At 37.4% G+C, this 15,788-nt stretch overlaps 1 protein-coding gene across 3 annotated transcripts in view; it reads left to right on the forward strand.

The window, feature by feature from the left end:
* kcnq2b (potassium voltage-gated channel, KQT-like subfamily, member 2b) overlaps positions 1 to 14,940 on the forward strand; it is a 50,017-nt gene extending 35,077 nt beyond the window's left edge. The window contains exons 12-16 of one of the 3 annotated variants that reach the window (XM_039654004.2): positions 953 to 1,000; positions 6,783 to 6,891; positions 8,349 to 8,480; positions 12,044 to 12,167; positions 13,924 to 14,940. In XM_039654004.2, coding sequence (XP_039509938.1) covers positions 953 to 1,000; positions 6,783 to 6,891; positions 8,349 to 8,480; positions 12,044 to 12,167; positions 13,924 to 14,607 — 1,097 coding nt within the window. In that variant the 3' untranslated portion in view covers positions 14,608 to 14,940. The remainder of the gene's footprint in view (positions 1 to 952; positions 1,001 to 6,782; positions 6,892 to 8,348; positions 8,481 to 12,043; positions 12,168 to 13,923) is intronic. The other 2 variants (XM_039654008.2, XM_039654015.2) reach the window with 2 other exon arrangements.
* Positions 14,941 to 15,788: the final 848 nt, after the last annotated feature.

The following is a 15,788-nucleotide window of genomic DNA, read 5'->3' on the forward strand; positions in this document are numbered from 1 at the left end:
AATATTGTGCTTTTTGTGTAAATGATAAAAAAAAACAAAAAAAACGCTGGGAATTTTTAATTTTTTTGTAAGAGTTAATTGAAGATTGAAGTAGATTGGACATGCTCTTGGATGCCCAAAATACAAAGGGACGTTATTATGCTTGAATAAGTTGAATTGAGATTTTTTGAAGAATCCTCAGAAAGTGTCAAGACAGAAACTACATTATCCACTCTCTACAAAATGCTGGGTTATTTTAACCCAACTTTGGGTCAAATCCCCAGCTGTTCATTTATAAATTGCATTTTTTCACCCAACAATTGGGTTTGTCCATATTTGACCCGAAATTGGGTTAAAACAACCCAGCATTTCTAGAGTGCAGATCGAATCTACTAGTTCCACACATCAGGATCTGATTCTGTCTTTCTGTTGTGCATGTGAGTTCAGTATTGTGATCAATGTTCATTTCTTTCTGTCTGTGTTATTTGTGCATATCAAGTTTATCATATAGAATCTAGAGTCGAGTGTTGCATTTGATGCTAATGTTTTTGAGGAGAAACTGTTGGACAAACAAAGTATTTTATTAGCTAATATGTTTTATGATTGGTATGAATACAGTTGATGATTTTATTATTTTACATACCAATCATAACTTTTGGCTTGAATCGTTAGACTGTGTTTGTACATATTGAAATATCATTTATGAAAAAATCTCTGCTTTGGTTACACTTTCCACAAAGTGCCAATTCAATGGTTCGCTTCAAGTGGACATTTGAATTTATGAATGTACAATTGTCAAATGATTGATTATATTGTTAGCTCTGAAACCTGGATCACGTGGACAGCAGCAGCTTGTGGAAAGGACGACCTTTGTAATCCATGTCTGCGTTTATGATTTTCCCCTCATTGTTTCTGATGAATGTGGATCCTGATGCTGTCCTTTCCGTTTCTATGTTGGATGCTGATGCTAAAGTGCTCATTGAGATGCAAGAGGAAGATTTGAGACACAGGAACTCTCCAGGTCAGGCGATCCAGATATATTCAATCAAACTGAACCAGATACTATAAACCAGCTACCATGCTTTCAATTTGGTTTGGGCTATAAAAAATATAATTGTATTATTGACATACTGTTAGTTAAGCAGAATTACACAATCATGCTGTTGTTCTGAAAATTAACTTTTTCAGTTTAATTCCTTATGTGCTTTAATAGGGTTTCATTCAAACGTGAGCTCACTTTGATAAAGCATGTTATATGCATTTTCTTTCTTTTTTACCTATTCACAGCTACATTATATCAAATTTTCCATTCTTATTCACTCTTATTCACAATTCTGGGTTGTTTTAACCCAAGTGTTGGGTCAAATATGGACAAACCCAGCCGTTGGGTTCAATTTTTTAAATTGCATTTATAATCCAACGTTTGGGTTTGTCCATATTTGACCCAAAATTGGGTTGAAACAACTGTATTTTTTAGAGTGTTTGACTACATATCTCTCTGGACCGCTGGGATGAATTTAAATGTGAACTTCAGATAGTATTTCACAGCATTCACATCATAAATAATATTGTTAAAACTCTGTCATTAATTACTCACCCTGTAGTTTTGGGTGAACTACAGTTGATGGGACCCCCACTATGGAAGTCAATGGGGTCCATCAACTGTTTAGTTACTCATTTTCTTCAAAATATCTTCTTTTTTGTTCAGGTTTGTAGAGAGAATTATTATTTTTGGGTGAACTAACCTTTTAAATGTACCTGCATTTAAGGATTAAGCTGTCATTTGGACATATCTGCTAAAATGGCCACCAACGAATTCAGCGCCAAGTTATCTCAAATATGATTGTCGGATCTTCATGAAGTTTTGACATGTGCATATTCTTCTTTAAGAGGCACTGTACCAAATTCAGTGTAACTCAGCCACTATGGTGCTGTAATAAGCAAATGCACTATATAACTCAACCGTATGTGACCATATGGCGTTATGTGACATTTGCGATTGAAAATAACCAAGTTTTTCATCCTCAACATGCAATTGACATTTGTTCTGATTCACATTAGACATTTCTTACCAAAAAGTTATTCAGGGAATTTTTAAGTATTTTGCAGATTAAAGTTTCAATTGAATTTTCATGCGTAGTCCACATTGTCTAAAAAGTCTGTTTCTCGTAAACTCAGTGTGCAAACTTAACAAATTTTGGTGCACAAGGACGCCAGGACAATCTGAAGACATGCACCAAATTTCATGGAAATACCCCTAGGGGGCGCTACAATACTGAGCTTCATAGCTCCAGGTTGTTTAATAGAGGAAACTGATTCAAATGTGATTTGTTTGGATCCAGATCATTACCACTGGTGTATTGAGTTCATCACAGCGGTCTGAAGATATGCCAGTGTGCGAAATCGTTCCTGCTTTAATACTGGACACTGTGCTTTCTCTTTAATTTTGAACGATATTTTTCACAAAAGTATTCGTCGTGTTATTAATCTTTGCATGTTTGCATGTTCACATTGCTTTGAAAAGAATTAGCATGATGGGGTTTTTTTTATTGTTTTTGCTCTCTATAAGATTAAATCTTTTTTTATTAGCTTGTTAATTATTTTGCCATTTTATATATATATATAGACTATAGGTGCCACTAATGGTTAATGATTCTGTTTCTAAAGTCCCACAGCTTGTGAAATATATTCAGTGTCCTAAAACATGAATATGTACAAGATTATTGGGTTATTACCAGTTACAGATTTAAAGCAATAATTAAAATCGAAGGCAAATTGCATTAAAATCCAATCAAAGCACATGAGATTACAACACTACAGTTCGCATTGCACATGTTTTTACACTGAGCTCCAATGTGGATTTAAGATATTCTGTGATGCAACTAAACAACTTCTGTATTTCATGTTACATTATACATGCTTCATTAATGTTATTTTACCAGTGATATCAGAGTTTTTCTTTAACTTTCTCATTTTAGTTGCTTTTATAAGCTTCTAGCAATTGCAAAAGTCATGCTGTGCTTGTAAAGCTCTTGCTGTCATCTATAAATTGATCAGATGGTTAGCATATAGTTGAATGTATAGCAATATTTAGAATAGCATTCATTCTTGATGTTGTTCTCACATATATCAAAAAGTAAGTGAAATCATGCGATTGTGAGAATGTCCTGATGTCTTGTTAGTGTACAGGATTCAATCTGCACCTTCACTCGAATGTCATTTCATTGTATTTAAACACTGACACTCTTTGAGAACTTGAACATTTCACATCATGCAAGAAAGAGTGTGTCATTTCTCTGACGGTGAATGATTTATTTGAATCATATAGGCTTTGGACAACAAGAACTAAAATCTGATTCACCTTCAGAGAATCGACTAGTTTCAGGAAAAAATCTTTCATTATTACGAGCATTGCCGTTTCTAGATTTAAAGCAGGTTTGTTTTGTGGTTGTTTTTGTAACCAGCCTTTATTCCTCCCCAAACTATCGCAGCAATCGAAGGGTTAATCAGTAAGAGATTACCACAATCGGCTGGAGGCCGTTTTTACCGACCCTAGAACTAGTGCTAGTTGATGGCTGCAAACTTTGCTCTTTTACCTGCATGTGAGGAAAACCAGTTAGTCCTGAGGAGGAGCCTTGAATGCAATGAAACACCACAGAGCTGAGGAACATCGTCAACCTCAATAAACCCTCTTCAGCGCATCGTTATTCACTCGAGGGACGCTTGTTTCGAGGCTCTGTGGTTTATTTGGCATAATAAGCACAGGTAGATTTATTTTCACGCACCTGCCCGGATCCAGATGGTCTGTGCTAATGAATGGGAACAAAGGAGACAGACACCGTGGCCCAAAATCACAGCGTTTTGCATGGAGACAAGAAACAAGGCTGGCTAGTGTTATTTAAGGGATAAGTTCTTCTCAACTTGTGGGTTTTGACCCAAAAATGTTTTTTGTAAAAGAAAATGATCTGTATTACATTTAAAGCAACACTAAGGAAGATTTTTTTACCTTATAATAGTGTTTCCAAAATCGTCGTGAGTCGTGAAAGGCATTGCCGTATCTGCTATAACCACATATGTACACTCTAAACAATGCTGGGTTGTTTCAACCCAAATTTGGGTCAAATATGGACAAACCCAAATGTTGGGTTAAAATATGTAATTTAAAACTTCAACTTTCACTTTCAAATTCTTTTAATTACATTTTAACCCAACATTTGGGCTTGTCCATGTTTGACCCAAATTTGGGTTGAAATAACCCAGCATTTTTTAGAGTGTAAGATTGCCAATGAGACGTAAGAAAACTACAAATTTGACTTGCTTCACGTCAAGTGTTACAATAAGCATTATTTAGTTTTTCTTCGTTTCTGATGTCGCAATACATCACACTTTCATGAAATCAACATACTCTACTTTGTCTGTGGACATCGTTCATTCCAAAGCCGGCGCTGATAAACAACGATTGTACGCGTGCGACAGTCGGCTGCGCTTGGCTAAATTATTTAACAGCGGTAATGGACAATTCCGCTTCCAACCTGTAGGGCGACCGCAGAGGAAACGTTACTTGGTGTTGCTTTAACGCTGGTTACAGGTTTGGTATTGTGTTGGGTTGCAACTTGCAGCATAAAACCAGTTGAGAACGGCTGCTGTAGAAAACTCAATGTAGTTATGAAGTCACTAATACATTCAAGTTTAATCTATATATCGTTGAAAACAGTCGATGCTATAGTGAAACCGTTTCTTTGTGGCCGTTAACAGCGCTTTATTAAAGGAGTAGTTCACTTTTAAAACAAACTTTTGCTGATAATTTACTCGCCCCCATGTCATCCAAGATGTCCATGTCTTTCTTTCTTCAGTCGAAGATATATAATCCATATTTCTCCATATAATGGACTTCAATGGGGTCCAAACGGTTCAAGGTCCAAATGAGAGTTTCAGTGCAGCTTCAAAGGGCTTTAAACGACACCAGACGATGAATAAGGGTCTTATCAAGCGAAACGAGCGCTCATTTAAAAAATAAATAAAAAAGTTTAAGTTTTATAAGCTCAAATGTAAGTTTTGTGATGAGCGTTCGTGACTCTCCTGTTGAACGAATCTTTTTCCGAGTCATTTGGTTCATTCAATGAACGAAATGTGAACGGAATGACTCGAAAAAAGATTAGTTCATTTTGATGAGCGAGTTCGAACAGGAGAGTCACGAACGCGCATCACAGAACAGAGCAAGGCGAGCATTTGAGCTTATATAAAACTTAATTTATTTTTTAAATGACCGCTCATTTATTTATTTATATGGTTATATTTTTTAGTAATAAATAGACCGTCTGGTGTCGTTTAAAGCCCTTTGAAGCTGCACTGAAACTGACTTTTGGACCTTGAACCGTTTGGTCCCCATTGAAGTCCATTATATGGAGAAAATCCTGGAATGTTTTCATCAAAAACCTTCATTTCTTTTCGACTGAAGAAAGAAAGACGTGGACATCTTGGATGACACGAGGGCGAGTAAATTATCAGCAAAAGTTTTTTTAAAAAGTGAACTACTCCTTTAACTCATATTAACAGTTTGTTAAATAGTGTGTTTCGACTGATCAGCTTCGCTAAATGGATTTTCACTGAATCCAAAATGAGTCTGAAGAAATATTAGTTAAATGATATGACGTAGTTTATTGCCGTTTGCTTGTTATATTAGCAAAAACCTCAACAATGTTTGGACGTTAAGTCACGCTTCCACACGTCTGAATGTCACTGCATTCGAGACCAAATATCAAATCAAGTGTCTCAGATCAATGATGTTTCACTAATGTATAACAAACACAAACATTGTGGTTGTCCATTTTTTTAATGTTTTTGAAAGCTCCTCTGCTCATCAAGGCTGCATTTATTTGGTTAAAAAAATATAGTAAAAATTGTGAAATATTATTCAAATTTAAAATAACTGTTCTCTATGTGAATATATAATAAAGTGTAATTTATTCCTGTGATTTTCAGCATCATTACTCCAGTCTTCAGTGTCACATGACCCTTCAGAAATCACTCTAATATGAGGATCTGATGCTCAATTATTATCTGTTATGCTGGTCGGTTATTAATAATGGTTCTCATCATTATTAATGTACAGTTTTTTTATATATATATTTTTGTGGAAAAATTCTTTTTAAGGATTCTTTGATGAATATAAAGTTCAAATAGAACAGAATTTATTTGAAATACTTAAAAAAAAGAACAGAAAATCTTTACTGTCACTTATGATCAATTTATACATCCTTATTGAATAAAAGTATTGATTTCCAATTTTTTTTCTCTTTTAAGATCGTACTGACCCCAAACGTTTGAATGGTTTCCACAAACATATGAACCATTTTCATCATGAGTGATTTCTGAAGGGTCATGTGACACTGAAGACTGGAGTAATGATGCTGAAAATGACACTACTATATATTCACATAGAAAACATTTTTTTTTAATATTATTTTTTAAAAATGATCAAATTAATTCAGCCTTGGTGAGCAGAAGAGACTTGATTCAGAAACATAAAAAGAGTAAAAGCATCTTTTAAAATGAAATAGCACTTGATTTGATGTTTTATGATCTGAAGCATCCAGGTTAACTTTGTCCAGGTGTGTTTTGGGGTCACTGTGTTTCGGGCCACGGTTGTCTCAGATCCCCCATAATGCTCGTCTCGCACCAGTCCACCGCTGACGAATGGCATGGCACTGCCCTCTCTGGTGTGGGCCTGAGCGAGTTGAATGCAGGGTCAGGGGGTTTGTGCACTAACTCCAGAGTCCTCCTGTCCGTGTTGTGTTTTTTAGAAGCCAGCCTTCCCGGAGAAGACATTGTTGATGACAATAAGAGCTGCCATTGTGAGTTTGTCCCTCAGGATTTAACGCCGGGACTAAAAGTTACCATCAGGGCCGTGTGGTAAGCAAAGATGAGACAGGCAGCATCACTCAGAAAGGACGTAATGCTCAATCACACGTGTAATATTATTGATAATACTAGAGAAGTCTGCATCACATAATATTACCTCATTAACTCAGACTCTCCTGAATGTAAGTTACATTCAGTCTTTTGAATCCTTACATTCACACTTTCATTGCTCAGATCATCTCAGCGACGCTTATATGCATGAGATATGTTGAATATTGAAGGTCAGTATCAAACGCAAAAATAGATAGCAGTGTCTTGGACTCGGTTCAGGACTAAATCTCACGAAAACCAGATGTTCAGGTCATATTTTACTGCAAAATCAATGGCAAAAATCATATGGACTAAACCCAAGTAACAGTTATTTGAAATAAATAAATACTTAAACGTATTTATTTTTATATAGTTGCCAAGGCAGCATCTCTCATTTTTATTTAGGTTGATTTGAACTAAAATAACTTAAACCGAAACTAAGATAAAAATTCCACGATATTGGCTAGACATATTAAAAAATAATAATAGTAAAATTAAAAGGACAAAACACACAAGAAAATTATTCAATGAAAAAAATAATATATAATATATAAAAGAAAAACTAATTGAGAATATTAGTGAAAACTATAATATTGAAAACCAAGGCAAAATTTCTCATTTTTATTCAGATTAATAAAATAATAAATAAAACTATTTTATTTTATTTTGTTATTAAAAACTGTAGACATTTTTAAAACTAATAAAAAATAACAAAAACAATAAAATGATTGTGATAAAAAAAAAACATGAAATAAAAAAATAAATCTAATTCAAAATATTGACAAAAACTATAATAGTGACAAAAATTAAAACCAAGGTAATTTCTCTGTTTTTTTTTTTATTTAACCCAAACTAAAATTACTAAAACTGAAATATTATTTAGATTATAGACACATTAAAATAATAAAATCTAATAAAAATGACAAAATAAACATATAATATGGAAAACAAAGCTAAACTTAAAATAAAAACACACAACAAAATTATTAAAACCTTAATTAAAATTAAAAATGAAAACAGGAAATATAAAAATAAAAACTAATTCTGAATATTTACAAAAACCATAACATTGAAAATCAAGGGAACATTTCTCATTTTTATTTTAACTGAACTTTTAACTCAAAAAAAAAAACAAATAAATAAAAACCCTGATTTATTTAATAAAAAAATAACAAAAAAGGCAAAACACACCACAAAATTATTAAAACTAAATAAAATAAAAATAAAACAGAAAATATGGCCAAATACTAGTGAAAACTGATACAACAAATGGGCCGTAGAAAGCAAAATATATGTTCTCATTTCTTTGTTTTTGTTGTGAAATATGACCCTGGCCCGGCTCTCTGAGATTCACACAGATGTCTGTGTGTTCAGGGTGTTTAACAGTGATAATGTGTGTGAATTGTTTGTCCCCGCAGCATCATGAGGTTCATGGTGTCCAAGCGCAAGTTTAAGGAGAGTCTTCGGCCGTATGACGTGATGGACGTCATTGAGCAATATTCAGCCGGACATCTCGACATGTTGGCGAGGATTAAAAATCTGCAGTCCAGGCAAGAACAGAAACACCTGACCGCTCCACACACACACACACACACACACACACACACACACCGTATAGTGTTGTTCTTCTGTGTTCTGCATGGCTTAGTTTCCTAAATGTCTTTCACTGTTTGCATATCTGTCAGAATATGTACATATACAACACCCAAACACTTCACTTCAGTGGCATAATGTGTGTGTTTGAGGAACATTATCTACATTTTCATTTATTGAGATAAAATATCGAGATATCAGAGCAGCATACGTGGGTCAGTAATGATTTTTATTAGGGCTGTCAAACGATTAATCGCATCCAAAATAAAAGTTTGTGTTTACATAATATATGTGGGTGCACTGTGGATAATTATTTTGTATATATAAATACACACACATGCTTGTATATATTTAAGAAATATTTTCATGTATATACTGTATATAGATTATAGATTATATATAAATATGTTATAAATAAATAATATTTTTTTCTTAAATATACATGCGTGTGTGTGTATATATATATATATATATATATATATATATATACACAAAATAATTATACACAGTGCACCCACATAGGCTATATTATGTAAACACAGACTTTTATTTTGGATGTGATTAATCGTTTGACAGCCCTAATTTTTATATTTCCAAATCTATTAATTTATTCAAAAATAATTGAAATGCAGTTTCACAGAAAAAAATATTACTAAAAAATGGCAACAAAATGACAAAGTATTAATTAAAAAAAAATCTAAATTAAAACTTAACTAATTCAAAATATTTTTGTGAAAACTATGAGTCCAATAAAGCAAAAACATTTATTTAAATATTTATTTTTTACACCTGTTCCAGTATTTCAGTCACATCCATGTTATTTTAGGGGAATCCTGAAAGAAAGTAAATATATTCCTGCTTTTATATTTTGAAAACATTAATGGCATACTTTCAGCACACGTTGATGGCTGACGATCAGGGAGCTTTGTATCGTAATAATAAGTATGTCTGGAATATGTTTTCTTGGAGTCTGGGCTTGTTGTTGTTGGTGTGTGTTTCTCCCCGTGACCCGTCGAGGGTCCTGACGTTTGCGCCGGTCCGGATCACGTCACTCTGCATTGTGCTGTCCTCTACTCTATTTGTTTGCCAGGTTAGATATGATATTGGGTCCTCCGGGTCCTTCGGGTCCTCCGGGTCCCAGCACCCCTCGCCAAAAGAAGTGTTCAGCCAAAGGAACCAAAGAGTCGCCCCTGTTGTCTTCTAGGTTAGGACGCCCCAGACTGCATCGCCAGATCTCTATCCAGACACAAGTGAAGAAACCTGCTTCTGTTTCAGACTACATGGCTAGTAGACACTGAGCTGGAGTGATCAGGGACCACTAACTCCACTCTTAGAGAAAAAAGGTTCTGTTTTAGGCTCGAAAGATGGTGTATTAAAGGAGTAGTTCACCTCAAAATGAACATTTCCTAATAATTTACTTACCCCAATGCCATCCAAGATGTTCATGTCTTTCTTTCTTCAGTGGAAAGGAAATTAAGTTTTTTGAGGAAAACATTTCTGGATTTTTTAAGGGTCTTATCTAGCAAAACAATCGGTAATTTTCTAAAAAAATAAATAAAATAAAAAAACTTCGGCCTTTATTTGTAATTTTAGTTAAAGTTTTAAAAATTATGTTGCGTGTTTTTAAAAAGATCTTTATATATTTATTTTATTCGTATTAGTTAGTTTTAATAATTTGTTTTTTGTTATTTTTTTTATTAAATAAATCTAGGTTTTTATTTTATTTTTAATGTCAGTTAAAAGTTCAGTTAGAATAATGCTTTGATTTTTAATGTTACAGTTTTTGTTAATATTCTGAATTAGTTTTAATTTTTATATTTCCTGTTTTTGTTTTTAATTCTAGTTAAAGTTTTAATATTTATGTTGTGTGTTTTTAAAAAGATCTTTATATATTTATTTTATTCGTATTAGTTAGTTTTAATATTTTTTTTTTATTAAATCTAGGTTTTTATTGTATTTTTAATGTCAGTTAAAAGTTCAGTTAGAATAATGCTTTGATTTTTAATGTTACAGTTTTTGTTAATATTCTGAATTAGTTTTAATTTTTATATTTCCTGTTTTTGTTTTTAATTTTAGTTAAAGTTTTAATAATTATGTTGTGTGTTTTTAAAAAGATCCTCTGTATATTTATTTTATTCGTATTTCATTTTAGTTATTTAAGTTCATCAAGATAAACTAAATAAAAAAGAGTTTAGCTTTGTTTTCCATATTATAGTTTTCACTAAAACTAGATTTCTATACTTCCTGTTTTCATTTAAAGTTTTAATACTTTTGTTGTTGTTTTTATTTTAAACATGTCTATAAAATCCAGAACTGTTTTCCTCAAAAAACTTTCCACTGAAAATCTTGGATGTCATTAGGGTGAGTAAATTATCAGGAAATTGTCATTTTGAGGTGAAATAAACCTTTAATAATAATTATAATTAAAAAAAAAAACGATATAAATTCATTAAAAATGTATTAATTAAAACAAAATGATTCCTTTGATGTTCTAAATGGAACCTTTTCTTCTAAGAGTCTATTAGCGTTGAAACGGCCCAAACGCTCCAGGCAGCTTCTGATAATCAACTCTTAATGGACTTTTGTTTGTTGTGACTGAGCTAATCACAAGAGACGCTGCTTTGTTGAGAGAAAAGCAGTGGGACCAAATGTCACGTTTCGGTGAGTTACTAGTCATGTAGCTGAACTAAACCTGGTTAAGCTAGTTTGCCTGCACCGCTGTTTGGAAATGAAGCGTTACGGCAGTGAGAAGCAGCAAATGGAGATGCACACGTCCAAAAAAATGGTTTTAATTTCATTTAGCATCGCTGTTGCTAATGCATGGCGTTGTTTCAGGCATGCCACATGACGCACTATTTTTATTCTTTCGCAAGTGCGATTTTCTTCATACGGTCTCAGCAGGGCATGCTTGACTCCAGCGTTCTGCTGAGCATATCTGGAGCATATTGGACGTGATATAATATTTCTGATGCTTTGATGAAAACCGTATCTAGTGTCTCAGATCAGACGCACCCCTGCTAGTGTAGCTTATCATCTGAATCTTTGGATAATGTGTCAAACTGATGCTTACATTCGCATTCTACATATGTAATACGCAGCTAAAGATGTGATTTCACGTTGACACATTGTTCAAAAATGGCAAATATCAACAGAAAACGTCTGACTCTTTCTGTCCAATCATCTCTGTCAATCTGTCTCATTATCATATCCCTCCCTCTGCATGCATTCATTTACATCCCACAATGCTTTGTGCTTCAAGATAGAATACATGGTTTATTGTTTCTTTGATATGAATATTGTTGTTGTAAAACTTTGGGTTATTAACAATGAACCGGTAATGGAAATAGATGGAAAACAAAACTCAATACAAATCTGTACTTGATAATTGGTGATTATATCAAAAAAGCGTTTTTGTCCATGTATAATGAATCACTGTCTCGCATATTTCCCCCTATAAGAGATGTTTGCAGGAAAAACTCATGAATTGTCAAGATGTTTCCTCTCTTTAATTGATTGTTAGAGTGGATCAGATTGTTGGTCGAGGCGCTCCGATTACAGACAAGGATCGTCCTAAAGGAACCACAGATGGAGAACTGCCGGAGGATCCCAGCATGATGGGACGACTCGGGAAAGTGGAGAAACAGGTACATCGCAATCACTCGTTTACACTGAACCAGTCAGGGTTTCCAGTCATCCTAGATTTTATTATTATAGCTTGGCGAACGCTCATCAGAAGAGAGATTACTTGGTTAAAGATCGTTCAGAAAGGAATACTTTTAAAATGGTTATAACTTATTCATAATGTCTTATAAAAGAAGATTCATTTTAAAATTGTGTTAAACATTTAGAGGTTGTTGGACACCCTTCACAAGGCTACTATGTTGGGTTTATATTATAATTAAAAAAATTAATTTTAGTAATATAAAATCAAAGAATGACATTCTAGTGGGCATTTGATTGAACAAAAATGTGCAAATATTCAATATAATCTGGAATATTTTGGTCAATCTTTGCGTAGCATGTAGACATGAACTAAAGGACACAAAGGCATGACCATTGGACAGGGAAATGCTCACTAGGTCAGCAGGATCAGACAAAAAGTCTGAACAATTACCACCATTTTCCAGAACTGCAACCTACCTGGAGTCTCCAGAAGAGCAAGATATCAGGATCTCAGAGATCTCTTTTTTTTCCAACCGAGCCGTACCAAGCCATGCCAAGCCGTGCCGTGCCGAGCCGTGCCGTGCCAAACCATACCAAGCCGTATCAAACCATACCAAGCCGTGTCGAGGCATACCGAACCGTACCAAGCCGAGCCGTACTGTGCTGAGCCATACCGAACCGTACCATGCTGTGTCGAGCCGTACCGAGCCGTGCTGTACCGAGCCATGCCATGCAGAGCCGTACCGAACCGTACCAAGCCGTGTCGAGCCGTACTGAGCCATGCCGTGCCGAGCCGTATGGAACCATACCAAGCCGTACTGAGCCGTACCGAACCCGTGCTGAGCCGTGCCAAACCGTACCATGCCGTGCCGAGCCGTACCATGCCGTATCAAACCATACCAAGCCGAGTCGAGCCATACCGAACCGTACCAAGCCGAGCCGTACTGTGCTGAGCCATACCGAACCGTACCATGCTGTGTCGAGCCGTACCGAGCCGTGCTGTACCGAGCCATGCCATGCAGAGCCGTATCGAACCGTACCAAGCCGTGTCGAGCCGTACCGAGCCGTGCCATGCAGAGCCGTATCGAACCGTACCAAGCCGTGTCGAGCCGTACCGAGCCGTGCCATGCAGAGCCGTACCGAACCGTACCAAGCTGTGTCGAGCCGTACCGAGCCGTGCCATGCAGAGCCGTACCGAACCGTACCAAGCTGTGTCGAGCCGTACCGAACCGTGCTGTACCGAGCCATGCCATGCAGAGCCGTACCGAACCGTACCAAGCCGTGTCTAGCCGTACCGAACCGTACCAAGCCGTGTCGAGCCGTACCAAGCCGTGTCGAGCCGTATCGAGCCGTGCCATGCAGAGCCGTACTGAACCGTACCAAGCCGTGTCGAGCCGTACCGAACCGTACCAAGCCGCGTCGAGCCGTACTGAGCCATGCCGTGCCGAGCCGTATGGAACCATACCAAGCCGTGCCGAGCCGTGCCAAACCGTACCATGTCGTGCCGAACCGTACCATGTCGTATCAAACCATACCAAGCCGTGTCGAGCCGTACCAAGCCGTACCGAACTGTACCAAGCTGTGTCGAGCCGTACCGAGCCGTGCTGTACCGAGCCATATCGAACCATACCAAGCCGTACCGAGCCATGTCAAGCCGTACCGAACCGTGCCGAGCCGTGCCATGCAGTGGAAAAGTGCCATAGGATTATGTCATAATAAGATCTTCCTCTTCTGCAGGTGATGTCAATGGAGAGAAAGCTGGATTTCCTGGTGAACATCTACATCCAGCGCATGGGAATCCCGCAGTCCGAGACGGACGCCTACTTCGCCTCTAAGGAGCCCGACCCGGCGCCTCCGTACCACAGTCCGGTGGAGCACATGGAGAAGAGCGGATCCATCACCAAAATCATCCGGTCCAACAGCTCAGCGGGACAGAAGAACTTCGACCCGCCGACCTCCACGTGCGTCAATCACCACTGTCCTCCGTCCACGTCCCGGCACCCACAAACCATCCCCGATCCCGGCCCGATCCCCGATCCCGCTTCGCTAGTGCGTATCCCTCCGCCTCCGGCACACGAGCGCTCGTCCAACGGACACAACGGAGGATCTCGCGCACACCACTCCCGCGAAGACGGGCGCCTTTCCCAAGCCGGAGCCGAGAGCGACACGTCCGTATCAATCCCGTCGGTGGATCACGAGGAACTCGAACGCTCCTTCAGCGGATTCAGCATCTCGCAGTCCAAAGAAAACCTGGACTTTATGAACAACGCTTATTTTAGCGGCGTGCCGCGCTGCGCTAAAGTGAGGTCGTACATCGCGGAGGGCGAGTCGGACACGGACTCCGATCTGTGTGTCCCGTCGCCTCATTCAGCCACCGGAGACGGCGCGTACGGGGACCGAGGCTGGACCGGACCCAAGTGAAACCGCTCTGGAAGTCTTTACAAACCAGCGTCAGACTGTATTTGTGGGAACCTGCGTGTTTAAGAAGCAGAGTTTCACTCACAAGCACGACTCCACGAGCGGAAGAAGAGAGAAAATGCCTCTGGGAGCCTTGACGTAAAGATGGAGGAGAGACCGTTTCACATCTGGCGTGTTTTCATCTTTAAGGTGGAGACGGCAAAAGCTTGAGTGCTGGAAACGACTTCTAGGAGCTTTATCCATCAGGATGGATGAGAGACACGTGTTTATCGTTTCACATGTGCTGCGTTTTCATCTTTAAAGGAGTAGTTCACTTTTGAAAAAACTTTTGCTGATAATTCACTCGCCCCCATGTCATCCAAGATGTCCATGTCTTTCTTTCTTCAGTCGAAAAGAAATTAAGGTTTTTGATGAAAACATTCCAGGATTTTTCTCCATATAATGGACTTCAATGGGAACCAAACGGTTCAAGGTCCAAAAGACACTTTCAGTGCAAACTGCAAACTGTTCAAAGGGCTTTAAACGATTCCAGACGATGAATAAGGGTTATTAACGGTTATTTCAAAACTTATTCCAAAAATGTAACTTTTCTAAGGACAAATGCTAGCCTTGCTCTATTCTGTGAGGCGTGTTTGTAACGTCACGTAATACGTAATTACGTTCAAAAGGTCACGGGCGACGTAACCGGAAGTACAGAATCAAAATCGTCCGACATCGTTGTTTTACCTTTTAATTCCTTTTTTGTAAACGGTGTTTGAGTTAGTTTGCACGTTCAACCTATGCGTTCAACTTGTAAACACTGACTCTGTACTTCCGGCTACGTCGCCCGTGACCTTTTGAACGTAATTACGTATTACGTGACGTTACAAACGCGCCTCCAGAATAGAGCAAGGCTAGCATTTGTCCTTAGAAAAGTTACATTTTTGGAATAAGTTTTGAAATAACCGTTAACAACCCTTATTCATCGTCTGGTGTCGTTTAAAGCCATTTGAAGCTGCACTGAAACTCTCTTTTGCACCTTGAACCGTTTGGACCCCATTGAAGTCCATTATATGGAGAAAAATCCTGGAATGTTTTCATCAAAAACCTTAATTTCTTTTCGACTGAAGAAAGAAAGACATGGACATCTTGGATGACATGGGGGCGAGTAAATTATCAGCAAAAGTTTTTTCAAAAGTGAACTA

The sequence above is a fragment of the Pimephales promelas genome, chromosome 8 (assembly GCF_988280905.1).
Source record: "Pimephales promelas chromosome 8, fPimPro1.hap1.1, whole genome shotgun sequence".
NCBI lineage: Eukaryota > Metazoa > Chordata > Actinopteri > Cypriniformes > Leuciscidae > Pimephales > Pimephales promelas.